Below are 17147 nucleotides of genomic sequence, written 5' to 3' on the forward strand. Positions count from 1 at the left end.
CCTTAATGAGCTCTGCGGGAGCTGAGTCCAGCTCCACCCCTTCAGGAGCACAGGATTCCTCTCACCTGTGCTCCCACAGCTGACCCGGCCCTTCCTCAGCTCATTGATCAGAGGTTCTGGCTGTGGTTCCCAGTTTCCCATACAGGATGCCCTGTGCTGGTACTGCTCCGTGTGGCTGGGAATCCTTGTCCTTACTGGGCCAGCCTGACACGTTCCTGAAAGCTCTGCCATTGCTGAGCATGCGGCACAGATGATTCAGGGGGGATTTCTGGGATCAGTCCACAGATGTCACATCTTGGCAGGGAAATATCGGAAGAGAGAAATAAGACTCCACTGAGCTAAATGTGAACTGTGCTTTCCGAGCACCTGGAGGCATCTGTAAAACATGGACGGGGATGGAGGAAAAGTAACTTCTGTAGCAAATGGTTACAGAAATACTTTGGAACAGGGGAAGGTGTGCAGTGAGCGTTGCTGAGTTGCCATGTGAGCAGCCTTACTGCTTTCTTGCCTTGCCCAAAGTCACAACCTGTGCATGCGGGGCCTTGTTTGTCAGGCTTTCTTGGTTGCCTGAATCACAAAGTCATCCCTGGAAATGGGCCCCCACGTGGTGTTTTTGCTGATATGAACTTGGGTTCTATCTCAGATCACTGGAGGGAAAAGCAGAAGATGCCATAAATTTAGCTGGGCTTGTCAAAGCTGCCAAATTACCAGCTGATAAAGTTCCCACCTCCTGATGATTGCGGCCATCAGCTGAGAGGCAACGCGTGCCAATGGGGCTTTCGAGCAACAGAGCCGGGGTTCAACTGAGTTAGACTTTAATGTAGTGTCATCTGGGGGCTCTTTGGCTTCAGTGGAAGGCGAAGCTTCGATCTGAGTTATTTCTTTAAAAGCAAACAAACACCAAACAAAACATCCGAGGATGGAGAACAGCACGCTGCCCTCTGCTCCAGCTAGATTAACGGTGACTGCTGTACTTTAGTACAGGTCTTCCACGGTCCAATTTGTTAGTATTAGGAGTCCATAGAGATAATGTCTGTTCACATATAAAAGATGCTATTGATTTTCTGTTGCTGCTGTCCTGAAATGCGCACAGTGTGTCTATGGAGCAGTGACAATCCTCCATCACGAGCTTTATGGGGAAAGAATGGTTATTGAATCTCTTCCCATAAAATATAATCTCTTTCTCTCTTCCAGAATTTGCCCATCCCTATGGGAGTCCCTCCCGTTATCTCTTTGAGAAAATTGATTTTTTTGGTCTCCTCTTTGTACAATTGTCTGGTTTTATTTTTAATTTGGCTCATGCGATTTGAAGTGGAGACTTCCCTCATGCTGCGTGTTTTCTCAGTGCCGTATTAATTCTGTTTCTTATAGATTAACACTTTCAGAATGCTATAAAATAAACCAGAGCCATTTGCTTGGCACAGACCTCTCTGGTTGCTGGGAGTTCTTTGCTCTGGGCGAGTCATTGTCCTGCTCCTTCTTTCCAGACGTGTCTGAGGTTCTCACTGTTTTCAGCTGCTTACAGGTACATTTGGGGTAAGTTTCTAGAGGCTGATGAGAGGATTTAGGATGAACGGCGCTAGTGGGGAACACAACTTGCAGTGCTGTCTGCTCCAGGAACAACCATCTTTAAGCTCAAATAATGGCAAAGATACTGTCAAAGTTGTCCTTCCCTCTGTGTGGTATATGACTGACTATGGGACTTTTTCCTTTCAGGAAGGAAATGGCAACATGAATTCATAGATGATGAGTAGGATGCCAAAGCCAGAGATGACAGTGCTCTTGAAGAAATGCTGGGTAGAACAAAAAGGTAAAAGAAACAGCTAATTGAGTGCATTTGGGAGCCTGTAGGACTTGTGTTACCTTCCCTCATGAGGCAAATGACACATCCCCTCCAACTGTAGCTGAGTTTTGAGTTCCCTCCTCCTCAATGTTGCATGAAGTTTTAGTGACACCTCTCACTCCTGACCTACCTTTTCTGTGCCAGGTTTTCCCCGGAGCTACATTGTTCTGTACCTACAGGCTCCTGCCACTCTTACATGTGTGCCCTTGCATGTACATTCGTGCAGAGCTGTCTCATCCAACCCTGCAGGTGACACTGTCAAATTACTCCAGCACTCGCCCTAGGTTGTTTGCTGCAGTGTTTTGTGATGAGAACTAACAAGAAATGAGATTAACTTGATGAGTTAATTTGCATCCGGTGCCATTCTCCTCAGGTGACCGTGCAGTAATTGGCTGTTCTGACTCCTGGCCTAAACCTGGGCAGATACATGGGGTTAAAATGTCTGAAATGTCTTGCAAACAAGTTGTCTGCACAAAGAGTGAATTACTTGCTGCTACTCTGATTGTTTTTGCTGCTTTTTGTGCTCGTATTGTTGAGATGCCCCCAAGGAATCACTTCTTATTGGCACTTTCATTCTGAGAAATTATAACTGAGGCGTGATAGTCCACTTAGGGACTTTGGGAAGTGGATTTAATCACACCTGCACGGAGCCATGCAGTAGGAAGGCCTTGGTTATAGTCCACCAATAGCAGCAAAGGTGCTGGAAGGAACTGGCAGGGAGCAAGAAAATCTTCAGTAGAAGGAAATGTGCAAGAATGACTTAAAGAAACCATTTTTTGCTAATAGCTCTTTGTGTTTTGAGCTGTGTTCATAGCTGGAAGTGGGAGCCTGTATTCCCTACCAGCTCTTCCATCTCCAGAGTGGGTTTTCACCTTTACCTCTAGCAGAGCAGCTGTATGAGAAGTGAATTTCTACTGTGTCGATGAAAATATTAATTGGGTTCAACATTGTGGTTTGTTTTTAGTACAAATGTAGTGGTTTGCCCTGTGCCATTTGGGAAATGTAACCTATGCTTGAAATGCTATATAAACAATTTTATTTAAAATATGTATTTTTTATGGTTGTAGGCTGTATAAACTCATATGGTTAATATAAACAATGATATCGTTGCTAATCTAATAACACCAGGATGGAGAATTTGGATGTTCCTAAAATATGGACAAGCAAATTGCTGCTGTTGTCATTCCATACTTTGGTAGACCTGATTGTTTTTTTCCTTCTTTTTCTGCACATGTGAATGTTAAGGCTGGTGGTGTGTTATTCCGCTGTTCGTATAAACTCTGATGTATATTTGTTATGTGTTTTGAGGTATGAGATTGTTCACCATTAATCTGCAGTGCTTAAATGGAGTGTGCTCAGTGCTGGCACGTGCTGTGTCCGTGCTGATGTGCTGCTTTTCCAGGGCTGATGACTTCTGGCTGCTCTCTGCTCCTGTGAACCAGGCACTTACTATTGATGCCATTAGACATTAGGTCAAGGAATCGCGTGGTGCTGTTGCTTTAAGGTGGCTAGTAGCCACTAGCTGTGTTCAGCATCGTCTCTGCCAGCTCTGGCATTGCTGCATGTGCTGTCAACTCAGCAGTGGCTGGGAAGCTCAGATAGGACCAGATTTGGCATCACAATAATCACTTCTACAGCCGTTGTGCTTTGGATGTTGCCAACTCCTCACTTCTGCCGTTTTCCAGCACGTGGTGCATTATATGACCCTGAGGACAGACAGTTGCCTACCAGGGGAGCCTATAGATTTTAGTTTGTTTTTCTCCCCTCCATCTTGTTAGTGTTCAGATGTGCAATTGCGGGGGAGCACTGGGAAATAGATCTTCTATTCTCTGTCCTGTTTGCTGGGGCTGGTGACAGCAGTGGGGGATCACCCAGGTGGTGCGGTTTGATAGACAGAGGTGGTGAAGGAAGGGGCTTATCTGAGAGAGAACTGCGCCCAGGAGTTCAGGGTTACATACCACCCTCACCACTTGTGAGCAAGCAAACGTTAAATACAGACTGACAGTATAAGAAGTGAAAGGTTGTGCATATCGCTTAGTGCTGGGAAGGTTCGTAAACACCATGAGGTTTTTCACTCTGTAGTTCAGTAAAAAGCACCGTCTGTGCAGGGATATCCCGTCCTTCCCACAGTCCTGCACTTCTGACAGGTCTGCATTCCTGGTGTTTTGCCTTCATGCTGTCTTGAGCTGAAATTCTTTATATAACACGGGGTTCTATGAATAATTGGCATGCCTGTCTTGGCAGATGAAGTCAGTGGCAAACTGTTATTGAATAGCTGGTTCTTCTTTACTCCTTCACATCTTAATTTTCACTCTGCTGCAGAAGGTGTGGGGATGGATTTACTCCACTTCAGGTAAAAAAAGAGTCTTTCTTTCCTCAGAGGAGGAAACTGAGGTGAAAACTGAGAACTCGCAGATTGAACGGCTAAGTAGAAGGCAGCTATTTCTACATCCCGTGTGTATCCAGCTCACATTCCATGAACTCTCATGGGTTGTATGTGAAAGAATTGTTTTAATGACAAAGACAAGATTTAGGCAAATCCCTGCTCTGTAGGTAAAATGAATGAGGAAATTCTGCAGGCAGTGGTTTGTTTTGTCTTGAAACTGTTGCTGTTCCAAATGGCAGAGAGAGGTTTTGTGCCGTGAGGTTCCAGATAAGCACCCAGGAGGTACCCGAAGAGCTGTGCTGCCATAGCACTGCTGTCAGCACGCCTCAATTGATTCTGGTTTGTGATACTGGAATTGTACTTCCATTTGGTTTACCTCCCCATAAATAAACCTTTATTATAAGGGAAGTTCCTTCTCATTGTGAATTTATGGCATGGCAGTATCCCAGTCTTGGCTGAGTCCCTTAAAGAAATGAGATAATGATTTCAATAATGCTTCTTATCTGAAAACCTTGAGGATCTTCTTGTTTCTTAATGATATTTCTGTGTTAGAAAAGTTCAGTTGGAAGAAACCTACGGTGATCATCAAATCCATCTGACTTCGGCTCTAATGGGAAGACAGAGCGTATTACTAGGGCATGATTTTCATACGTGCAGAATAAATACCAGCAGAGTGTGAATGAAGCCTTGGTTTGATGACTGCAGGGCAGAGGCTGGGCAGCGCTGTCATGGAAGCTCCTCAGGATCAGGCTGACTCAGTTAAATTTGACTTTCTGGCTTTCGGTTCCTGAATCCACGAGGCTTTGAACGTCTTCTGCCTCTCCATTACCGTCATCAGTTTTCTCTTCCTTCAGTTCTCTTTGTTTGTCACCTTCCATTACTCATTCTTCTGTTTCCAGTGCCTCAGGCTGACATTTTCATACCTTGGTGACTAAAGTTTGGCTCCTAAATCCATTTTTATTCAGTTAATACAGACAGCAGTCCAATCTCAGAGGAGTTAAGTATCCTGGAAAAGATATTTATTTAAAGGTAGGAACAGAAATTTAGTAGTATACCATTAGGGATTGGGGCTTTAAACATACTTCCCTGTTGTATTTGCTTCAAGTGTTGCTAGAGATCTGGTACCAGACTAACCTGAAGATTACAACATCTTGAATATGGTGAAGAGAACGTAACAATTGCAGAGCATTTCCTTTTCCTCTAGTAGTGCCGTACTGGCTGAGGGATTTACTCTTAGTTCTTGCTTCTTAGGCAACAGAAGCAGTTCTGCAGGTGATCGGGTTCTGGATGCAGGGCTAAACACATGCCCAGGCAGTAACAACCAGCAGATGCAGCTTGTTTCAGGGTGACAGCTTTAAAATAAATAACATTTATTCTTGGATTACGTGATTGAGAGCTACCCTAGAATTATAAATGAAGCTGCCGAGGACGCCGGTCATATTACCCCCTTAAACTAAATAATTTGATTGTCTTATTACAACAGAATGCAAAGAGAAATGTCCTGAATATAGTGTAGGAAATTGCCTTTACTAAATCTAGCTAAGCATTTATGAGCGTTGTATATATTACTAGATTTTGGCAGAATTACATAAATGGGGGTAAAAGTGTTAATATAAGTTGACTACCAGAGTAAATCACTGCTTAATTATTTTTTTTCTGGCTAAAATTAGAATTTGATATAATGGTCAATAGACATTTCCTTTAATTTTGGAATCCTTGTATCTAATGGCTCGTCCAGGATGACTGGAGAGTTGCAGCAGAATTGGAAAAATAAATTATCTGGGGTTTATGGTGACTTTTCTGGTAAATCCCTTTAGTTGGAAGCTTTAATTTACCTCATGCTTTCGTGTTTTTTTCCTCCTCTATCTGGCTTATGAGTGTACATTAGAGCAAAATGGTGTTTTTCTTAGTGCTGCTGGGGCACTCAGAGCATCTGTGGTGCACCAAAGTGAAGGAAGGCAGTCTGCCCCAACCCAGAGAAGAAATGAAGCCCGGGAGATGGCCCCAGAAGGAGCTGTGGGCCTGCAGCAAAGTGCAGCAGTGCAGTGTGTGGCATTGTGCCCTGCTGTTGTGGCCACAGCAAAGCTACCCATTGACATCTGTGGATGAAAGGGCAAAACCATTCATTTTCTGTCACTGAAGGTTTTTAAACATCTCTATTTACACAGATTTTTACAGTTGTTTTTTTTTTGTTTTTTTTGTTTTTTCCCAAGAGCACTTGGCATCCTGTCCTTCCAAATCACAGAGTAACTCTGTGCAAATGACTCAAAAGAAATGGGGTTCCAACGTTGTCATTATACTTATTAAAACTGTCTGAATTGTTTTCGTTTTCAGTGCTTGCCATAGCAACTGTGAATATATAATTCGCTGAATATCCATAGCAGGGCATTTGAATATATTCCTTACAGTGTGACTTCTGCAGATAACTATGATGCCAAATTATCAATTAACCAAAGCAGACCCACACCTGTCATGAAATATTCATTGTCAGATTTTTTTCAGGAACCTCTTGGTGTTTTACCTCCCTTTTAAACAAAAACAGAACAGTAGGAGCTTTTATCAGTGTACCATTAGAAATGATTCCTGATTCCAGCTGTGGAACTGCTGGCACATCTGTGTTCCTGTCGTTTATCAGTTGGAGGTGGCTGCACGGTTGTGCCCATAGATGACCCTCAGATTATCCTGTGCCATACATTCAGGGGTCTGTTGTGGGTCATTACCTTAATGCTTCCATAGTGTTTAAGCCATAATTTCAAGTAGGATGCAGGTGGGAATCTTTAAAGGTACCAGCAGCACTGAAATTGAGCTGCCTCTTACTTCATTGTGCAGGGAATTGCATGACAATATTTGGGACTGCTGGTATGTTTGGTGATACTGCCATGTTCAAAGTGCATCTCATTGCATTGAAATCCCTTATGTGCTACTGTTAAAATCACATCGTTTCAGATAGAAAAGATTCAGTTTATTAGGTTGTGTTTTTAATCCTTCCTGGCATAAAAGCTTACATTAAGAAAGAGAAACCAGTTCTTTAGCCCACATATAACAGAGCTGCACATGATTTCTGGAACCACTTGAAAATACCTCCCTCATCTATATCCCTGCAAGTTCCCACTGTCGTTGCAGACCAGGAAGGATCTAGAAAGCCAGGCAGCATCCTCAGAGATGCTCCATGGAGTCCCAGGGGAGGTCATGGTATTTTCTGGAAGTTGAGCTGTCCTGAATTAATTGAAGTTCCTCCTTCCTCCACCTTGCAGTGCTGAGGGGAGGCAGCTGGTGTCCTGAACAACCTTGTCATTCAGGCCACATGGACCTCATTACTCTGATGAGCCACTGAAGCACATAAGGAACTACTTTAGCTTTGGAGAGGAGGAAGACCTGGACATTCTCGAGTACAAGTGTAGCTGATTTTGCATTTCATTATGTTTCTGTGTGATCTCAAGGTCTGACCCCATGTGGAGCACCGTATGGTTGGTTGATCTCCGCAGTGTGTAAGCGAACGAAGCAGTGAGGGCTGTGGCTGAAGGCACTGTGTGTGCTGGTGGCCCAGGAAGGAACTGGCACCTGGTTGTGGCAGTGGTTGTTATCCAGGCCCTGGGGTTGCCCCGGGCTCCCATGTGTGTTTCAGCCACAAGCACTGACATCAGCAAAACTGAATCTGAATAGCACTGTCCTTGTGGGCAGCGAAGGGGGATCTTTTCAGCTAAGGGACAGAAGCTCTTGCCCCTTGTGAACATCAGCCTGCAGCGTATCTTTCTTGCACATCTGAAGGAAGGCAATTCTAGTTGATCCCACTGTTGTATTAATATTTGTGTGCATTGCTCACTCCACCACACTAGACGGGCTGTATTGCTGTATGTCAGCAGTCCCTGCCGTCCCGCAGCCTCTGGAGCAATGTGCCTTTCATGCTGCACACGATTAACAGCTGCTGAAAAGAGGAAAAAGGAATTTTCTTTCCCTCTGTCTTAGAAGAGGCCCATCCTTCCATGCTCCTTTTTGCCTGGCTCTGGAATGGCTGCAGACCTTACCAAAAGCAGAAAGTCAACAGGTCTTTATAAGGAACTGCAATTCCCTGGAGAGTCGAAGGGAAAATCTCCTTTGTGAGCGTTTAGTCACATCAAAGGAAACAACGGCTTCCATCTCCATTTGCATTGTGCAGCCATTCGGTGTGGTCCAGTTGCACCCAGCTCTGTTCAGGAGGCAGCAGCGGCAGCGCTGTCAGGTTGGACGAGATGGAGGCAGAGCTCAGCCAGGCAAATAACACATCACTGTAACGAGGCACGTTCCATTTTTAAGAGGACAGAACAATTTACTTTGTTTCTTGGGAGACTCTTTACAGCACAAGCTCCTTGACGTGCTGTTCTATGAAGGCAGGCTGAGCACTGAGCTCCGGGCCGTCGTGTTCCTGAAGCCACGCTCCACTTGCAGCGGGCTCAGGGCTGCAGCTGCACCGCGGTGTTGTCTGAGTGCTCAGAGCAGCGGAACTGTTCATGGAGTTGTACATCTCATGTTTGTTTGTTGTGTGTCTTTGCTTTCTCAAAAAGGTGTTTGCGTTCTGCTGTGTCTGTAACCTGCAGCGCGGGCTGTTACCGTACATTGCATGGCAGTGATCCGCAGCGGTGTCCCACGTTCCCATCGCCGCTTCCCCCGGCTCGTACCACAGCTTTCCGCCTTTCCCCATTCTGTGCCGTCTCTTAGTGCTTGTTTTCACTCGCTGAGCCCTTGGCAGCCCGGCTGGGAATGGGAAGGGGCGGCCTGAGCCAGTAGCTCAGCACGGTGCAGTAGCTCGGCCCGGCTCCATGCGCGTCATCCCCCGGTACCGGCTGTCCCGGCAGCGCGGGTGGACGGAGCTGCCGAACGTGGCCAAACCGCGGGCGGGTGTCGGTGTGTCATCGCGTCGATGTATCGTTCTGTCGATGTATCGTTGTTTCGGTGTATCGTTGTATTGTTATGTTGTTGTATTGTTGTATTGTTGTGTTGTATCGTTGTGTTGTTTTATCGTGTCGTTGTATTGTTGTATCATTGTGTCGTTGTGTCGTCATGTCGTCCTATCGCTGTATCGTTGTATCGCTGTGTCATTGTATCATTGTGTCGTTGTATCTTTGTATCGTTGTATCGCTGTATTGTTGTATCGTTGTATCGCTGTGTCGTTGTATCGCTGTGTCGTTGTGTCGTTGTATCGCTGTATCACTGTGTCGTTGTATCGTTGTATCGCTGTGTCGTTGTGTCTTTGTGTCGTTGTATCTTTGTATCGCTGTATCGTTGTGTCGTTGTGTCGTTGTATCGCTGTGTCGTTGTATCGCTGTATCGTTGTATCGTTGTATCTTTGTATCGCTGTGTCGTTGTATCGCTGTGTCGTTGTATCGCTGTGTCGTTGTGTCGGTGTGTCCGTCCCGTGCTTGTCCGTCCCGCCCGTACTGGCCGTGTTCCCGTTCCGGTCGTTGATTGGCGGCGGGGCGGCACGTGGCGCCAATCTCCGCCTTTGTTTGGGGTTACGGGCGCGGGGCGTGCTCCCGCCGTGCCGCCGGCAGCCAATGGGCGGGGCGGAAACCGCGGCCAGGCCCCGCCCCTCTCCCCTCCCCATTGGCTCCGCGCGCCGTCGCTCCCCCGCCGGCCGTTCCTGGTTGGCCGGCGTCGCCGGCGGCTCCGTGCGTCAGCGGCGAAGTCCCTCTCTGTGCGCGCCGTGATTGGCCGCTCCGCCCGTCAATCTGGAGGAGCCGCTTCCCGAGTGGCCGGCGCGGCCGTCAGTGCGTCGCCGCGTCCCGCCCTCGCGTCCTCCCGGCGCGGCCGCCGATTGGCCGCGGCTCGCGTCGCCGTGGCGCCGCCGGGCTCCCATTGGCGGACGCCGCCGTCCGTCGCGCCCGTCCCCTCCGGCCGCCCGCCCCCGGCCCGCCGCGATTGGCCGCCGCGGGTGTCAGTCGGGCGGCTCCACCAATGGGCGGCGCGGGGTGTGTGCCGTGCGCGCGGGGTGCCCGGCCCGGCGGCGGCGGCGGCGGCAGCGGGAGGAGGCGGCGCGAGCCCGGGACCCGGACGCGAGGAGGAGGAGGAGGATGTGGCGCGCGGCGGGGAAATGGCTGCCGAGAACAAGCCGGAAGGTGAGCGAGCACACGGGGCAGCCGCGCGCAACGCCGCCCACGGGGCCTCCGCGCCGCCCCCCGCGCTGCCCCCGCCGGGCGGAACCCGGGGCCCAGCGAACTTCGGTGGCGGGGACGGCGCCCCCGCGGGGCCGGGGCGGCGGGTGGCGGCCATGACCCGCCATGTGCGGCCGTAACCGTGTCCATGTGCGGCCGTAACCGTGTCCATGTGCGGCGGGCGGACAGGCCCCGCGCTGGGCCCCGCGGTCGGGCCGGGCCGGACACGCCTCCCGCCGCCCGCCGGCACGTGCCCCCGCCGCCAACATGGACGCCGCGCCCGCCCCGACCCGCCGCCGCCGCCGCCTCCCGGGGTCAGGGCGCCACGCGCGGCCCCGCGCCCCCCGCCGGGCCGGGCCTGTCCGCAACGGCACCGCGCGCCGTGCCCGCCGCCGCACGTGCACCGCGAGAGCGCGCCGGTGACGAGCCGGGCGGTTCGGCCTGTACGGCAGCGGGCAGCAGCAGCAGCGGGCAGGGGCGGAGCGGTACCGGAGCGGTACCCGGCGTGGTGCACGGCCCGCAGGCCCCGGGCCGGATCGCGGAGGTGAGTGCGGCCGGTACCGGCACCGCCGCGCCCAACTCGGCCCAAAGTTGGCGGCGGCGCCGGGAGCGGGGCGGAGCGCGGCGCCCGCGAGGGGTAGCGATGTTCCGCCGGTGCCCGGCGCGGCGCTACGGGCGGCGGCGGCCGCGTGACGGGGCTCCGCAGAACCGGGGTCGCCTCCGGCGGGGCTCGTCCCGCTCCGCTCCCGTCGGTCTCCTCGGCGGGACTCGGGCCGGGCGGGAGGGGGCGCCGCGCGGCGGCGGGACGGCGGTGACCCCCGGGGGCGGCCGAGCGGGGCCTCGGGGCCTCCATCTTCCAGCTTCGCCTCCCGCACCTCCGCCGTTGCGTAACCGCCGTTGTGTCCCCGTCCCTCGTTCCCCGGAGCGGATCGGCCGCCGGTCGTGCCCCGCTCACAGCGGAGCTGCCGGTTTTGGCGCTGCCCGCAGCCCCCGCCGCTGGGGGAGCGCTCCGAAGCGCCCGATGGTTTCCCGGTGTCCGGTGCCGGTTCCCACCCGCCGCTCTGTGATTTTTTGTTCCATCTGTTCTGGGCATTTGGTTCAATTCCTGCCTCCTCCCGTCGCTTTTTGCCCCCTTGTCCCACGTGCTGGATCCTCAGCGCTGTGCAGTGCTGGGCATTTCGAGCAGTGCTGCTGATTAGGAGCCTGTCGTCGGCTTCATCTTTTATTCATCTCTTTGATGCTCCCAAATTCATTAGTTCCATCTTTCCTGGGCTCTGGGAAACGTTGGGCTCCGTTCGTTCCTCATTTGCGTTGATGTGAGCGATAACTGCTGAAGGAGTGAAGCACCGGCTGCTTAATGATGGGGTATATGAGAAGTGAGTCTGTTTATATCTTGGCTTTGTTGTTTGAATAGTGAACTTTCAGTTCTGTGCTGGTCACCAAATCACACCCCGGGCTGCTTTTCCTTTCCCGTTATTTAGTGCCATTTTCATGCCATTGATGTTCCTCATCAATAACTGGTCGTGTTGTAGCCCAGGGGTGGGCCCAGTGGTGCTGTGGCTCTGGGCCTGTTGTGTCAGGGCTGAGCTGGGTGGCTCTCCATGCAGACACAGCACAGCTCGGTGGGCTCAGCCCGTCCCATGGTGATCACAGGGCTGAGATGGGAGCTGCTCATCCCTCAGTTCCTGCCAGGAGCTTCCACAGGCAGCACCGAGCTGTGATTGAAGAGCAGCGTTTCAGCTCGTTGGGTGTTTCCAGTATCGGTTCTGGGGGAGCTGCTGGGGATTTGGGCACCTGCTCAGTCTGTGTTAGTGCACACTGTGTGGTTTGGCAGGAAACACCTTTTGGAGCCCAGACGTTCTCGATTTTATTGTTAAGCAGCTGATCTTTTCCTCCCTCGATAGAAGTGTTGTGTAACGGTTTTTAACTTTTTAATGTGCTGAGCTCTGCTGGGGCCTTTCCCCCCTCACTTCGGGTCTCGTGGCTTCTGTAGCTTCCTGTGCCCTTGGGCTGTCGGGGTCCTGCAGGCTGATGGCAGCCCTGCATGGGGCACAGCAGCTGGCCTTACCTGGCAATGGGGCTCAGCAGAGCTGAGCAGGGGCTGATGGCTGCCACTGCTGTTATAATGGGGATGGAGGGCTCGGTGCCCTTCTGCTCGTGTCGCATTGGAGCATTGAGGGTGTTTGGCTGGTTTTATTCCTGCCAGCTATATTTCCAAACCTGGGAACTCAAACTGTCAGTGGTGAAAAATAACCGAATCTGTATACATTGTGTATAATGTATAACCGAATCTGTATACAGTGTGTATAATGTATAACCGGAGTATACATTGTGTATAACGTATAACCAGATCTGTATACATTGTGTATAACGTATAACAGGGTCTGTATACATTGTGCCTGGTGTGGGGACCCAGCAGGGCTCTGTTCGCTGCCACCCAGGGGAAGTCACGGATGGGCTTTTGTAGGAACCATGTAGCACGACTTGCAAGGGGTAGATGGACCCAGCAGAGTGGGAAATAATTGCATCAGTGTGTCCTGACTGAATGCAGGTAACTTTTAGTTCCACCTTACTTCTTTGTATACAATCTGTTGGAAAATGAAAGCTGGGAAGTTGTTGGAGGAGAGTTTGGTTTGATTTGGTTTGTGAAAGGAGGATGTGAGGCATGGAGATGCAGTGAGGACCATCGTTGGCTGTGTGCAGCGTGTGCTCACAGCTCTGCATTTCAGGTCAGTGTGTGCTCAGTGCTGCCCTGTGGGGTCTGGGTGGTCCCACGTGCACAGTGCAGCCCCGGTTCTCGTTCTGCTTCCTGGCAGCGCTGTGCTGAAGGGCAGCTTTGCTCATCCTGAGCTCCCATTCATTTCAGTAGCTCATAATAACCTTGCAGCTCTGTTTGCAGAGAACCACCTGTTGGCAGTGCTGAGACGCCTCTTGCTGTTGGGTGGGTTACCCAATGGCCGCCTGAAGTTATTACTTCATAAAAGCGACTTTATAAAGCTTCTGTTAGTGATTTTATGGGCTTATTCTGTATATTTACATCCAGCACGGACCTATCTGCAGATCAGCGTTCGATCCGCACCCATTCAGCCGTTCCTGTGTTCTCCAATGGTGTGTTCTGTTGATGCAGTGTGGTAGTTAGGGGGCCCAGGGATCTAAATAAACCTTCTGGGTCACAGGACATTTAAGATGCTGTAAGAAAAGAAGAGGGGGTTGTTTGGGGGATGGGGGCAGAGCAGACTCGCTGTGATTTGCTGTTGCATGCGTTAAAGTTTTATGGCCCATGTTGCATCCCCTGGGAGGATAAAGCTCAAGGAGCATGAACAAACCCATAAAGTGACGAAGGGTTTATGTGCTATAATTAATATGGAACTTTCTATGAACTTTATAACAGTTTTACTTTCCTAATTTCACACGAATTTTTGGTTTGCTAATGAGAAATACTGAACGCTGCTGATGGAACTGAAGCTTTGGGTTTTGGTGTGGAATTATAATGAGGTTCCTTACACTGAGCTGAAGCATCCTGCATGTCTGCCGTGCTGTCATTCTTCGAGCCGTGCCCTGGGAAACGTTCTTGAGCTGTGGCCAACTTTACACTAAAAAATAAATAAATGCCGCGTCGATGGAGCTTTACTGGCAGATCCTCCATGTGCAGCTCTGCTTGCAGAAGCACTTTGTATTGACATGGGATGGGTTTGCAGATGATGATGCCTTAAGTCCCATCCATAGCAAACATCGTAGTAGAATGAAAGCTCAGGGTACAAATCCGGCCTGATTTCCATCGTGAAGTCAAACAAGTGTTGTGAAATTGCAGCTGCTTTGTTGTTTTTTTTTAACTACGAAGGGAAATTTAGTCCTAAGCAAATGTGGGATGTTCCCGGTGCAATGTCCCTGTTGCTCTGCAGGTCAGACACCAGTGCCGACTCGCACTGATTCGTATTCTTCAGCTCCATCAGGTGTACGTGGGTGTTGGCGACCTCCAAAGAAAACCCTCTGCGAAGAAGGGAGCCCAATAGTGGAATGGAGGCCTGGGAGGGGTGAGGTCTGCCAACGCTGATGGGCACAGCTGGGGGTGCAGCCCTTGTCTGCCAAGCCTTGCCATTCTGTCTGCAGTCCTCCATTTGGAGATGTGGACTGGACAAAACAGGTTTAGTGCCATTCCTGGCAGAAGACATCCAGCAGTGGTTGTGTTACATCTCGTGTGCTGTATCAGCAGCATTTCCACGTGGCACATTACTGTATCCAATGTCCAGATCACAAAATTACAGCAGGAGGACACAGAAGAACCATTTTCAGTTTGGTGTTATCCCAGTTAATTCCACTGGCTGGAAAGGGAACTTGTAAAGCCGTTATGGATGCATCACTAGGGGTGATCCACCCTCTTACTTGGTCCTTGTAGTAGCTGGCCATTTTTCAAGGTCAGTCCTGTTTGAGGGATGGTCAGTTTTAGCATGTTTCTTTCCCACAATGTGATTATTGCGCGTCCAGGCAGCCTGAAGATTCTTTATCAGGTTGGCTCAGAGGTAAGGGAGGTGACGGATGTTGTAGACGTAGGGAATGTTTTGCAGTGGTGAAATGTCATTGTAAAATGCAGAGAAGGGGGCACATGCAAGACGGTCACATTAGAGGATGAACCTTCCACTGCTGTAATGCAAAGGGATGGGTAACTGACTGCAGGATTCAGAAGGTTTGAAGTCAGCAAGTTCTGAGGACTTATACCAAAGCATTTTAAGGGATCCCTCCATAGGCCATTTCTGGATTATTAATACTGATAACTGATGGAAGAAAGTTAATAAAGCGAGCTGAATAATTGTAGGTCTGCCAGCCTTGCAAAATAATGGGATGAATGATATGGGACTAGACTGATACGGAGGTAAGGGGAAATAATACAATTAATGTTAATTAAAATGTGCCTATGGAAAATAAGCTGATGAGATGTAACTGGGGATGTGGTTTGGCTGATAAAAGCAGTAATGTGTGATGTAAAATACTTTGCTTTCTTAATGAATTGAATGGAGTGCAAAGCGCTATTTTGAATGAGAAATGAAAACGATACGAAATCGGGAACGTTCAGCAGCTGCTGGCTGAGCTGGGACCCGTGTGGAGCTGAGCTGAGCTGTGGGACATCCATGGTCGGCCCCATCCCTGGGTGCTGCATCCAGCCCCACCTGGCCACGCGCTGCACCCCTATCACTGCTGGAACACGCGGTGCTCGTAAATTAGAGAACAGCTCACGTTTATCATACACATCACTGCTTATCTTGTAAACTCATCTGCTGTGCTTGCACGAGCAGTTGATTTAACAGCATGTATATTGTTGAACTTGACACATCTAAGAGTATAATCAAGCTCTAAAAATACCGGGCGTGTTCAGCTCCGGGTTGTGCTCTTGCTCTGTGCTCTGCAATGATTGCTGCCTGGATTCTCTTTTGTTGGCTACAGGTCACGGCAAGTTGCTGTGCTGTACATCATTAGAAAGGAGGTTTATCGTGATGCTGGCATCTGTTCAATGACATGAAATGATGAGATGTGTAAAAGGAAAAAGTTGATTTTTTTCTGTTTTTTTTTCCTACATATTTCCAAATGAGAAATTACTGTAAGTTAATCTTGTGGGGTGGAATGTGAATCAGAAGATTCTGGTGTGCCAGAAGGGTGAGAACAGCAGAGGGAGAGAATGAGGGGAGGCTGAAAGGAACTGCTGACCCTTGTGCTGTATCACGGCTGTGCTGCCCTGCTGTGGCTGTGCACCTCCCTGCTGGGCTCCCATCCCCAGGTGCAGTGGGAGATATGGCAGAGATGTCCCCGTGTTGGTGCTCACCTCTGCCAGTTTGGGCTTTGGACTTTTGGGTGCCTTTGCTTTTAAGGCACCTTCGGTTGCATCTTCAGTAGCAAAAAAGGATGGTTTTGTGTTCTTCAGTATTTATGGTGTTGAGACACCTGGGTGTCGTGAGGCAGGAAGGTTCCCATCCCTCTACCTCTTGTTTTGAGGAACTCTGTTTCCTTTCTGAGCTGTCATGGAAAGGAAAGTCACCTGTTTTTAAACAGGCGCAGTGCATCTAACAGTTTGAAAGAAACTAATAGGCCTCGAGTTGCATTTCTGCTGCAGCTCTACAAAATTACAGCAGGTAGAGCAGCTCTGCGGTTATTTACTTGCAAATCCCATCTAGTGTGGGCTGCGTTTATGCCTTTCCTGGCAGGTCACACTGCCGTGCTCACAGCTTCTGTAATGGTTCATTACGACTGCTTGTAAAAAATGCTCTCGGAGGGAAACAGTGAGCTGAGATAGGCACAGGTAGATGCACACACACATAAACACATACACACACACTTGTGCACAAGTCCATAAAGTTGCCCTCAACTTTGCAGCCATACGGCATTAAATGGTACTTTTCTTTCTGAGCTAAAGGTGGGATTCCAACAGAAAGCCGTACTCTTACAGCAGCACGTGGCTGCTCTTGGACAGCTGCAGAGAGGCATTTCCAAGGCAGGTTGTAGTTGGATTCTCCTAACAAACCTCAGGTCCTTCTCTGTCCGTCTCACGTGTGTTCTCTTCTTTGCAGATGATCATGGGAACAGCAATGGCAGTCATGTAAAAATCTTTTTACCGAAGAAGCTGCTCGAATGTCTACCAAAATGTTCAAGTTTACCGAAGGAGAGGCACCGCTGGAACACTAACGAGGTAATTAACAGAGCTGTTCTTAAACAGCCCCCTCTTCTTTAGCCTTCCAGGTTGCTTTTTGACAGTGTGGTACGTGATACAGAATCTGAATGCAGTTGAAACATATTGTTTAAA

General features: G+C 49.7%; 1 protein-coding gene across 24 annotated transcripts in view; it reads left to right on the top strand.

The window, feature by feature from the left end:
• Nucleotides 1-17147, top strand: part of CAMTA1 (calmodulin binding transcription activator 1) — a 185466-nt gene that overhangs the window by 732 nt on the left and 167587 nt on the right. For 14 of the 24 annotated variants that reach the window (XM_015882491.3, XM_015882493.3, XM_015882490.3 and 11 more), the window contains exons 2-3: nucleotides 1717-1810; nucleotides 16915-17033. In XM_015882491.3, the coding sequence (XP_015737977.2) occupies nucleotides 1744-1810; nucleotides 16915-17033 (186 nt within the window). In that variant the 5' untranslated portion in view covers nucleotides 1717-1743. Of the gene's footprint in view, nucleotides 1-1716; nucleotides 1811-10200; nucleotides 10322-10760; nucleotides 10902-16914; nucleotides 17034-17147 lie in introns of those variants that run through there. The other 10 variants (XM_085509216.1, XM_085509208.1, XM_032448762.2 and 7 more) reach the window with 3 other exon arrangements.

The sequence above is a fragment of the Coturnix japonica genome, chromosome 9 (genome assembly GCF_054131305.1).
Source record: "Coturnix japonica strain WE chromosome 9, WE-NBRP24, whole genome shotgun sequence".
In the NCBI taxonomy this organism is placed as follows: Eukaryota; Metazoa; Chordata; class Aves; order Galliformes; family Phasianidae; genus Coturnix; species Coturnix japonica.